Below are 12,843 nucleotides of genomic sequence, written 5' to 3' on the forward strand. Positions count from 1 at the left end.
TTGGTCAGCCGAAGATCAAACCGTGCCGTCATCAGTTCTTCCGCAGTATCATGCAGCAGAATAATAGTCCTCCGCTGCTGCAGGTGTATGGATTCTTAACGCATTTAATGCAACTACATTTAATCTTTTTTCATCAAACAAACAGACTAATGAATAGCTCTACACAACTCGTACCGGGGCAGAGTAAACGTGTGTCAGATCTGGAGGGGAGCGTAGCATGAGGATCTGAGCCTAACACCCGATAAGAGGCTGGATGACGGATGGGACGTCCAGTCGAGAGAGAAACCTCACAAAGAGCTCTCTATCTGCACAGCCTCCAAATGTCAGGCCTGATGTCAGAGGGGCCCGAAAGCAAATTAAAAGTGGCTCCGGAGTCGAATAAAAACAGACTGACAATGAGGAGATGATAACGTCACATATGAATGTAAATGAAATCAGAGATCTGACCTGTAACTACAGCCGTATGCAAACACACGCTTTATTTTAAGAGCGGTCTGCCAGTTTACCTTCAGCTAACGGCTCTGAATCATTTCCAGCCAGTGACTGAACGCCTCGTGTGAATATACGACAGAAACACTCCAGACTCCACTGATCAGCACACTTCCCTCTAAACGCCTTCATATAAACAGAGAAGAATGACTTCAGAAGCTAAATGGAAAATCATGTTTAAACCGGAATTTTCTATCGTTTTGGCTGCATTTATTATCAGTGTATCAGTTATGCGTTATCCTTCTGTTTGTATGTTTGTTTTTTGCCAGATAAACAGCATATTTAAATACATATTACATATTTGAAATGATTGTTAGCAATAGGTAGCATAGTTTCTCAAGAGCAGCTTGACTGCAAATGTTGAGTAACTAGTTCACAGCTGATGGTGCTTGTGTGTGTGTGTGTGTGTGCGTGCGTGTCATGGATATAGCATAGGTATTGTGACTTATGAGGACATTACCCCATTGTGTGTGTGTGACACAGGAACACCAGGATATCTCACACACACACACACTCTCGCACACACACACACACCCACTCACCCTCTCTCACACACACACACACACTCTCTCTCTCTCACACACACACACACTCTCTCTCACACACACACACACACTCTCTCTCACACACACACACACACTCTCTCTCACACACACACACACACTCTCTCTCACACACACACACACACTCTCTCTCACACACACACACACACTCTCTCTCACACACACACACACACTCTCTCTCACACACACACACACACTCTCTCTCACACACACACACACACTCTCTCTCACACACACACACACACTCTCTCTCACACACACACACACACTCTCTCTCACACACACACACACACTCTCTCTCACACACACACACACACTCTCTCTCACACACACACACACACTCTCTCTCACACACACACACACACTCTCTCTCACACACACACACACACTCTCTCTCACACACACACACACACTCTCTCTCACACACACACACACACTCTCTCTCACACACACACACACACTCTCTCTCACACACACACACACACTCTCTCTCACACACACACACACACTCTCTCTCACACACACACACACACTCTCTCACACACACACACCCACTCACTCACACACACACACACTCACGCACACACACACACACTCTCGCACACACACTCACTCTCACACACACACTCACTCTCACACACCCACTCACCCTCTCACACACCCACTCACCCTCTCACACACCCACACACTCTCTCTCACACACACACACCCTCTCTCTCACACACACTCACTCTCACACACCCACTCACTCACTCTCACACACACACACTCACTCTCACACACCCACTCACTCACTCTCACACACACACACTCACTCTCACACACCCACTCACTCACTCTCACACACACACACTCACTCTCACACACCCACTCACTCACTCTCACACACACACACTCACTCTCACACACCCACTCACTCACTCTCACACACACACACTCACTCTCACACACCCACTCACTCACTCTCACACACACACACTCACTCTCACACACCCACTCACTCACTCTCACACACACACACTCACTCTCACACACCCACTCACTCACTCTCACACACACACACTCACTCTCACACACCCACTCACTCACTCTCACACACACACACTCACTCTCACACACCCACTCACTCACTCTCACACACACACACTCACTCTCACACACCCACTCACTCACTCTCACACACACACACTCACTCTCACACACCCACTCACTCACTCTCACACACACACACTCACTCTCACACACCCACTCACTCACTCTCACACACACACACTCACTCTCACACACCCACTCACTCACTCTCACACACACACACTCACACTCTCTCACACACGCACACTCTCTCACACACACATTCTCTGAGCCGCTGACGGCTCTCTCGCAGAACTAACACTCGAGTGTTGATCCGGATGTCGTTCAGTGTCGCTGTGTATCTTCACGAGCGCTCCTGACATACAGCTGACGCTCCTGTAGGGCAGATCAAGCATGAGTTGACTGCATTCAAGCATCTGAACACCTCCTTTAACCTGTTAGCATTAGCAAACGGAGCATGAAACAATCATAGACACACACAATCAAAAGCAACGCTCTTATCTTAAGGACATTAATAGGAGAGCCCTAGTGAGTGCACTACCGCCCCCCAGAGAGCTTCAGGTTATTAAAGATCTCACACGTGTCTCATCAGCTCTTTCTGTGCTGCTGTTTGTGTTGAGATGAGCGCAGGAACAGACAGACATCACGATAGCCCTGAATCAGAGACGCACAGCTCAACTAAACCGACTCGACAGCTCCCACAACAACATGACTCACTCACACCTGACCTTCCAGAGCCACACCAGATCCACGTCTCAATTACTGCAGCAAACACAATTGCAGGTAATGGAGGTCTGCTTCCACATCGTCGAAAACACCGCCTGACGCCACCTCTGTGCCCTCTTTTCTGCCGGCCTCTGCTCACCACCGTCCAAGCTCTCAAACAGTCTGGACGGTCTGCTGGTATATCGTAGTCGGACGAACGGAGCTGAAGCAAATCCTCTCTTGTATATGCCATAATTGGGTCGCTGCTCGCCAATGTGTGCGAATAGCACTGACACCAGGTGCGCGATAATTAACAATCCAATGGAGAGCTGTATGAGTGTCATCATTGTGGTGTTTCACTGCTAAAATTAGCCAGTCAATCAGTCCGATATATCAGCTTAAGAGTTTAAAGTTAAAATGGTTCAAAGAGTTAAGAATGTCAGCAGCAACAAGTGTCCGTGTCGCCAGCAGTGCAGCGCCACCGGAAGTTGTTAAAAAGGTCAACTGGTCAACTGCTCACGACTAGAAGCTAGACTTTGCTCAAAAAGCACTTCTGATTAGAAAATCCTCAGGACAAAATCCTCACGAATACAAACTTCACTGGGCAGGAAAACATGGTAGAAAGTCCCAAAATAGGCATGTTCTCCTCCCGTGAAGACTCTCCTCCGCGTCTCGAGGTGTTTCCATTTGCATCTCATTTGATTCTAAGTGGCTCTGAGAGACGAGCTTCTAATTAAGCCACCGGCATGCTGGGGAATTTGTTGAACGCTGTCGAGCAAACAGGCAGATTACAGGGCGACCTCTGGAGTCCTGCAGACGCTGGAGATCCTCAGACACACATCGAGACGCTGATGGGCAATCATAACGAGGACACGGACTCAGGTCTGCGGTATGAATGAACAGGATCAGGATCAGACTCCTGCTGTGAGGAGTGTGTCAGAGGTGTCAGGATGGTGCTTGAACTGCAGTGGAGTCACAGCTGACGATTACTGTATACTGACCTTGCTGAGAATCATTTTCTCTGATAGTATTTCAGTAATCATGTCATGTGTGTTTCCTATCAGCTGTTTAGAATCATTTCCAGCAGATTCATACAGCAACACATTCATCACAAACTCACACTTAACCAGAGATGTGGACTGCACGCACACACACACACACATTGTGTTTTATGGGTTCATTCCATAGGTGCAATGGTTTTTCTACTGTACGGTATGTATTTTCTATCCTCTTACCCTAACCCTCACACAAAACTACAGGCATTTTTACATTCTCAAAAAACTTAATTCTGTGTGATTTATTAGCTTGTTTCCTCATGGAGACCAAAACATGTCTCCACAAGGACAAGGATTTTGAATATTGCATTCTTTGTGGGGAAATTTGTCCCCATAACGTAAGATATACCTGAACCACACACACACACTCACTCACTCACTCACTCACTCACTCACTCACTCAGAGAAAGTCTGGATGATGACAGTCACGTCACACGACATCAATGTGAGCGTTCAGCTGGAAACTGAATCCTCCAGTGACTCTGAATCTTTCATGAGTGTGTCTGTTCATTCACATCTTACCCTGTATTGATGGAAATGATTTCAATCAGCGGGTTCTTCCTGATCTTGGGCAGATCCAGCCGCGCTCCTCCCAGACGCTTGCCTTTCTCCTTCTTCTGACCCAGCAGACGCACGGAGTGACCTGCAACACACACACACACGCTCATCACACGAGGAACAAAATCATCACACCGCTGGACATCAATACAGACTGATGCCCAAGAGAAGACGGGATAAAAGATTGTGTTCCATTCCAACATAACCACACATTAGCTTCAGGCCACGAGAAAGAGAGAGAGAGAGAGAGAGAGAGAGAGCAGTCTGGAGCGATCTGCAGCCCCTGGCCTCACCCTACACACCTCACAGATCAGATGCCTGCTGTATGCAGACGACCTGCTTCTGCTGTCTCCCACTCAACACGCTTTACAGCAGAACCTGGACCTGCTACAGCAATACTGCCAGACCTGGGCTCTGACAGTCAACCTGAAGAAAACCAGAATTATGATCTTTCAGAAAAGATCCAGATCCCAGGGAACACCACACACATTTACATTAGGCACTCAGCAGATAACACACACATCACACTACAACTACCTGGGTTTGAAAATCACATCCACGGGAAACTTTAATCATGCTGTGAATGAACTGAGAGATAAAGCAAGAGAGAGAGAGAGAGAGAGAGAGAGAGAGAGAGAGAGAGACAGCAGAATAGAACTGAATAGAGACTATTCAGCCGTGAGCATCTGCCACATGTCGACTGAGACGGACTGCGCAGATATTGAGATGTGGCCATGAATACATCCCCATCTTTCAGAGTTTAGAGCAACAGAACAATGAGAAGCCCTGAGCTGAACCCTGCAGATGTTCACACACACACACACCTCACATTACAACAACATGGAAATGAATTCAGATTCCAAGAGATGCAGCAGTAGCAATGAGGAGAGACGGAGCTCTCTGAGGACTGACACACTCACACTGAAGCAACCTGATCCACACACACAATACACAGTTACTCTGATCATGATTTGAAATAAACTATCCTAAATAAAGGAATAACAGGGTCTGTGACAAACATCTTGAGCGTGATGTGTGTCTCTGCACAGAAGAATTGTGGGAACTGCATCGACTGGGGGTTATTAGTGACTCTGAAAGGCCTCGACACATCCAGTGCATTTACTTGTTATCTGAAGTGACTTTCTGCAAACACACACAAATCATGCACTGTATTTATCCAAGAATGTGGAAAGTCATTAGATCTGAATATCATTTAACACACACACAACACAGTATGATCGTAAACTCACTAAACCTCTTTGACTTCTTCTTCCACAGAACACAAGACAGTCAGAGACGCTCTTCTCCGCGTGACACGTGTGCTACTATATTCCAGGTCTTCTGAAGTCAAGTGACGCTTCGTGAGAGAAACTCTTTCAAACCTCAATCACTGTGCACGACTCGCTCCGCTATAGCAGTGAACAGAACAGAGCAAACGTCCCTCACTTTCTCTTTTTTTCTTCTGATAACAGGTTCACATGACTCCACACACACCTCAGCCTCCATTTAATTGCATCACTTGATTTCTGTATCCAGACACACATGTAATCAAATCTGCTAAATCATTCATACAACCATCTACATGCAAATAACTGAAAGAAAAGATCCGAGGCCAGAGGTGTGATGTGATTTCCTGATCCACGGCTCTGAGAGTCTCCAGTGTCTCGATCCTCTGGGAAACAGAGCGGGACAAAGAGAGACGACATCGCACAGCAACCCAACCGATCGCCCAGTTACATCCAGAACAAAACAACGACCCTCTGTCATTAAACCAAGACCCGATGTCATCACTCATTCAACACGATTCTCTAGAACTAAACAGAAATATTAGATCGCTTGAATGATCCTAGTAAAGCTCATTCAGCTCAGTCATGAAGCAGAAGACTGTGAGGATCTTCTCATGCTTTATTTAGTGATTCAGATACATTCGAGGAACATAAGGCAGCACATGGCATCAATCAAACTGCTGTGACACAACAGATCTGATGTTTTACACTGGGCTCGACTGAAGAACATGTGTGAAGAGTGGGCGGCGCGCTCGGATTTGATCAGCACAGTGTTCTGGTGTGAATCAGGAGAGAGATCTGCACAGATCAAGCAGCGTTTAAACAGCTCTAAACTAATATGTGGCTGGATTCTGATGTGAGAGACAACAGCAGATGCACTTGTTCACTGGAGGAAGTGTTATTATGGATTATGGACTCGTATTTGAGTTAAAAAAACGTCTTAATGCTGGATTAGATTCAGCTTTTGTCTTCACCAGATGTGAACTGATGGACTGGAGTGCTGTGGATTATTGTGATGTTTTTATCAGCTGTTTGGACTCTCATTCTGACGGCACCCATTCACTGCAGAGCATCCATTGCTGAGACACTGATGCAGTGCTACATTTCTACAAACCTGATGAAGAAACAAACTAATTTTCCATCAAAATGTTCATTTTTGGGTGGACTATTCCTTTAAATGTGTGAAACACAGTGAACATTGAAGAGCTTCCCTTCATAGCTAATAGGTGTTGAAGGTACTGATGTGGATCAGCTCCTCCTGAACATCATGCTGCTGTATTTCTCTGTCGCTGTGGGGGGCGAGATGCTTCTTCCTCTTTCATGCGGCTGTAGTTTGATCAAGTGGACAGGCAGAGGAAGCAGTCAGCCTCCGGTCTCCTCCTGACGCTCACAGCGGGAGAACTTCACCTCCACACCTCTGATCAGATGAACAGAGAGCAAGAGAAACAGGCAACTCCAAACTCCTGCTAACAAGGTTATTTAAAAGTCTCTTGTTTTACCTTCAGTGTTGAGCAGCGGTCTGCTGCAGCTGTTCAAAGAAACAAAGAGCTGTGTGAGTGTGTGTGTGTGCGTGAGTGAGTGAGTGAGTGAGTGAGTGAGTGAGTGAGTGAGTGAGTGAGGGCGAGCGTGTGTGAGTGAGTGAGTGAGTGAGTGAGTGAGTGAGTGAGTGAGTGAGTGAGGGCGAGCGTGTGAGCGTGTGTGAGTGAGTGAGTGAGTGAGTGAGTGAGTGAGTGAGTGAGTGAGTGAGTGAGTGAGTGAGTGAGTGAGTGAGTGAGTGAGTGTGTGTGAGTGAGTGAGTGAGTGAGTGTGTGAGTGTGTGAGTGAGTGAGTGTGAGTGAGTGAACTCGCTCATGAAATGCTGCACTAAAGTAACCTGCCAAAACGAGCCTTATTCTTTGAGCGCACAATCGACACTTTTGTTAGATGTTTTGTCTCTCCCATGATGCAGTGTTAGTTTCATGCTTTAGTGTTTCTTCATCGTCATGTTACAGAAGAGAAAGATCAAAAAAGACAAGCTATTGATCATCTCCGTAATAATGTGCACTAATGAACTGATCAAATTTGGAATGTGTATTAAAGTAAATAGGTGAAATGTTGATTTCAGTCTGTACTTTAACATAAAAATAACACACACATGCACACACACACACACACACACACACACACACACACACACACACACTCACTCACTTACTTACAAACACCGACACAAACCATAACTGGAGCACTGTTACTATCAATACAGTATTATCTCTCATAAGTTGGTATCTACAGTACACGTAAATAACCACAGCGTCTCAGACTTCATGCTGAAGGTCACACACAGACTCAGACCCGCAGGTTTGTTCTGAAGCCTTCAGCGGCGGCTCTGGTAACATCTGGACCATAATCCACAGATCTATGGCTATCGGAGTCATAACTGACCTCCAGCACATCTACAGCTGCAGGCCTGATCACACACTTACAGTCAGAGCCATGCTTTCTCAGTCTGTGTGAGACAGACACATCTGAACATTCAGTCTTCATCTTTATACATGATCACTAAGAGCAGGAGTTTGGAAAAAGGCAGTCTAATAATTAAATCAATTAAGAAGTTGTAGGAACGAATTCTTATCATTTTATTTTTTTATATAGGCCTGCCTATTTTCCAGCATGTCATGTGGGGCTATAGCTACAGCACAGCACATTTCACACAAGCTGCTCATTCAGTCTCGTTTCCCCCGCAGCGCAAAATGTTTGGCCATTTCAGAAAAAAAAGTCAGTCGATTTGGGAGAAAACTTTAAGGAATGAGACAAGGGATGGGCTCTGTCTGCTAGGGTCTGGTTGCTAGGGTGTTCTGTGTGGTTGCTAGGTGTAAAAAGAGTCCTGCATCCTCACGACTCTGTGATCTGATGGTCTGTAGATACTAACGCTGCAGGACCAGACACAATCAACTTAAAGGGCCTTCAAAGCTGCTAAACTTGTATGCAATTAAATCAACAAACAAATTAATACATAATATATATATATATATATATATATATATATATATATATAATATAATAAATAATCTTTTGTCATGCTGATATCTGGTATTTTAAACCAGATAAACAACTGTCACATTACTGGGCAAAAATGCAAGTACTGTAGTTTTAGTTAGCAGTGGACCATTACCCAACACAGCACTGAGCAGCCACAATGAGCCTGAACCTCAGATCGTTCTGAGCATGTGCTAAATCAACAAATGCAAACAGATGAGTTCAAGAGATCCGACCACGTTTAGAGGACAACATCACAAACGACTGGAGGACACCGCTTCTTAAAACTGACAACAGCAATATAAGACACCAAATACTCCATATAACTATTAATAATCAGAACAAAATCAGAATCGTCGATTCCTCTGCCAGTTATAACAGTTCATAGTGACTAATTACCTGACGTGAACACTCGAGGATCTGCAGCCAATCATTCACACATACACTAGTTCATCACCAAAAAAAAGTCCAATAAAATGCATATGATGAGCTCAGAAGAGAACACACGGCAGGTCAAACAGAGAGACTCAGACAGATGAGTACACGTACACAAAAAGACAGGAGTGTCAGTGTGTGTGCGTGTGTGTGTGTGTGTCTGACCTTTGATAGCCTCGTCCACGACCTCCACCACTCGATCGATCTGCTGGACCTACAGAGACACAGAGAGACGCTGAGAACTTCATTCAGAGGTCACTCATGTTAACTCAGCCGCTCCTCACAGACTCTGCAGGAGGACACTGTGGTGTCATGATGGTGCAGAGACTCAAACCACACACAGCGGTGAGATCCGCTCCTCAGACTCCAGGAGTCGTGTGGTTCTGCGGTCAGATGAACCCATATGAGGAAGAGGAACACACACTACAACTCATTAGGACATTTGTGTCCCTGCAGCACAAAAGCAGTGTTAAGTCGCTGGGGGATATTTGTAGCAATAGCCAACAATACATTGTATGGGTCACAATTATACATTTCTCTTTTATGTCAAAAATCATTAGGATATTAAGTAAAGATCATGTTCCATGAAGATATTTTGTGTGTTTCCTACCATAAATATATCAAAACTTAATGTTTGATTAGTAATATGCATTGCTAAGAACTTCATTTGGACAACTTTAAAGATGATTTTCTCAATATTTAGATTTTTTTGCACCCTCAGATTCCAGATTTTCAAATAGTTGTATCTCAGCCAAATATTGTCCGATCCTAACAAACCTTACATCAATGGAAATGGATTTATTCAGACATGAGGATGAAGGACGGTGATGCTATACAGCAGACAGATAAACCTACAACCACTATAAACACACCACTGCATGAATCATTTCACGTAAAGCATCATTGCAATACCACAAAATATCAAAGTCCCATGTATGTGTACAAAAAAAAAAATGCACAAACACTTTTCATACATGCTAAAACAACATGCAGTGCTGAAGATGAAGACAGCGTTGTGTTTGTTTGTGGTTCATGGATGCTGTTGATGGTTCGTGTGATTCTCTACACCCGTTAAAACACCTGTAATCTTCAACTAAACTGACGCTGTTCTAGGGTCGTGCCGACAGACGATAGTATCGTGTATCAACAATAGTCAGGGATATCGCCTGTGGCTGATGCCTTTGACGATATCAAGACGATTATTATTATTACTACTACTGCTATTATCAGGCTAGTATTATTATCTAATTAAAATTAGGGCTCATTTGTTCCATCATATTTATTTTTAGGCGTCTGAGTTCGTGAATGCAGCGGTCAATCAGAGGCGTTCAGATGCGTCATCGCTGAAACAGAGGCGTCTGGTTGTTCAGAGCGTGCGCTCGCGGCTTCTCTCATCATAAACAACAAAGCGGAGAGGCATGTGCGATGTAAATAAAAGATTCATTCATCATACAGTGTAGACAGCTTCACTGATTATAACGGGAGTGTTTTTTAAAGTGCACAGCACGAGCAGCTCTCATGTGTGATCTACTGTAAGCATTATAGAAAACTAGCTTTATACTCACATTTAGGTGGATACAGCAGCTTTGGATTTTGTTTTATTTAAATTATTTTTTGTTGGAGTGAAAGGAATGCCAGTTTCTATATTGCATATTAGTTCTGGATTAACTTTGTTTGTAAAAAGATGTATTTATATGTGCTATAGCCAGATTGTCTCTACTTTTTCTACTATTAGTTGCATTACTATGCCAACACAGGTAAGAGTGACTTGTGACCAGTCATGGTGGAACTGGTGCACTTATCCCCTAATCAGTGATGTTCTCTGGTAGTGTAGATGCTCGTTTTCTGTAGCTGAATATCATGACATCTATACGCTAACTTAACTAAAGAGATGTAATATGTAGTTAATAGACAGACAGGACGAGATCCAGAGTCAGCTGATTCCTCAGAACCTTATTCTTGCACATTTCCACAGTTTTACACCCGTCAACACTGCACTGCTTCACTGTTCCAGTCTAAACTATCGCAGAGAGAAAAAGGAGGCACTCAAGAAAAAGAAAGACAGAATGGCAAATGGAGTGAGAATAAAGAGGCCTGTAATGGTGAGAGTCGGCTGGAGGTGCAGATCTTTCCTCCGCTGAGCTCATTTCTGCATGGAGGCGGTGAGATTGCAGGAGCAGATCTACAGTATTAAAGGGAATTCGTGTCCATTGTGTGGCGCACCCTGCGGTTAAATGGCCGACCCGAGGCCGCCGGGGCCATTAATTCAGCTGTACTGTGGGCCGAGAGACGGAGCGCAGACCCGGGCCTCCACCAGCTGCAGTTACATGAGTGAAAAACACTGGAACAGAAATCAATTCTGCTCTAATGGGAGCTCAATCTCGGCCCGAGAATCCGCAGCGGGACCGGCTCTCAATGCAGCTCTCCAGAAGCACGTCAAAGAGCCAGAAGAAAGGTAATTTTATTGAGTGGACTCTTTCATGTGCTGGCAGAGATGTTCGGGAACGGCAGGAGGTCGGTCTGTTTAGCATTACCGGCGTGTTCCTTCCTTTGGCTGTAGTTTCGTGCTTTTAATCCAGCCTTGGACCGAAGAACTTCAAAATTTCATGTGTGATTCCCCACAGCTATTGTTTTTAAAGCAAACTACTTGAAAGCAACGAGGGACGAGCCGCATTCGACGTGGAAATCTGTTGTCTAGACAAAACAAAGATGTGCTGAGGCAGCTTCACCAAACACTGCGAGACCTCCGGACCTTCGATCCGCTCACGCACAGAGGAACTGTGTTTGTGTCTGTGGAGACTGCAGCACTGTAACGTTAAAGACAGCCGTTTGCATGGCTCATACGCACTATCCTGAGCCCCTGACAGAAGTCTTTGAGACGGCGCGGTTCTGTTCGGCAGGGATCTGGAGCGAAGGCCCATCTGGACCCTCACAATGGTTCTCCTGCTGGTGACCTGCTGCACTGAGAGATGGATGGGCTCCATCACAAAGCCTCTGTCTGATCTGCTTTGTCTCAACAGTGAACAGAGCAGGAGGAGCATCGCTGGTGCTGATGGATTCTGTCTGGAACCACGACAGGCCACAGCTCCAGTCAACCCAACACCATTACTAACATTACTAACCAGCACCGCTGGGATGTTTTAGAGCACTGGTCTCAAACCCAATCCCTGGAGGGCCACAGCTCTGCACAGTTTAGCTCCAACCCTAATCAAACACACCTGATCCAGATAATCAAGGTCTTCAGGATTACTAGAGACTTCCAAGCAGGTGTGAGCTGGAGCTAAACTCTGCAGAGCTGTGGCCCTCCAGGAATTGAGTGAGATCACTGTTTTAGAGGCTGACAGACTCACCTTAGGGAGAAAAACACTACTTTGTAAATGCAAAGTATAACAACACTGAGTGCAATACTGTTTTCCCTTATTCCTAATGTACATGTTTATTCTTGGCAACACCTTAAGGCAGGTGCAGAACTCAATACACACATACCACGTGGTTTTCAAATAGGCCTGAAGGACTTGATCAGCTGGATCAGGTGTGTTTGATTAGGGTCGAAGCTACACTCTGCAGGCAGTTCTGCACCACTGCTCTTAAGCTACGACTTGTTAACATTAATGAATTAGTAGGGCTGAGAATCGCCTGGTT

The 12,843-nt window shown here is 45.1% G+C and overlaps 1 protein-coding gene across 1 annotated transcript in view; it reads right to left on the bottom strand.

Moving 5' to 3' along the window:
- LOC107573107 (threonylcarbamoyladenosine tRNA methylthiotransferase-like) overlaps positions 1 to 12,843 on the bottom strand; it is a 112,116-nt gene that overhangs the window by 70,873 nt on the left and 28,400 nt on the right. Inside the window, exons 5-6 of the mRNA XM_016259548.1 lie at positions 9,367 to 9,415; positions 4,427 to 4,547 (exon numbers count right to left, since the gene is read on the bottom strand). Of these exons, the coding sequence (XP_016115034.1) occupies positions 4,427 to 4,547; positions 9,367 to 9,415 (170 nt within the window). The remainder of the gene's footprint in view (positions 1 to 4,426; positions 4,548 to 9,366; positions 9,416 to 12,843) is intronic.

The sequence above is a fragment of the Sinocyclocheilus grahami genome, unplaced genomic scaffold, assembly GCF_001515645.1.
Source record: "Sinocyclocheilus grahami isolate Dianchi unplaced genomic scaffold, SAMN03320097.WGS_v1.1 scaffold1869.1, whole genome shotgun sequence".
Classification (NCBI taxonomy): Eukaryota; Metazoa; Chordata; class Actinopteri; order Cypriniformes; family Cyprinidae; genus Sinocyclocheilus; species Sinocyclocheilus grahami.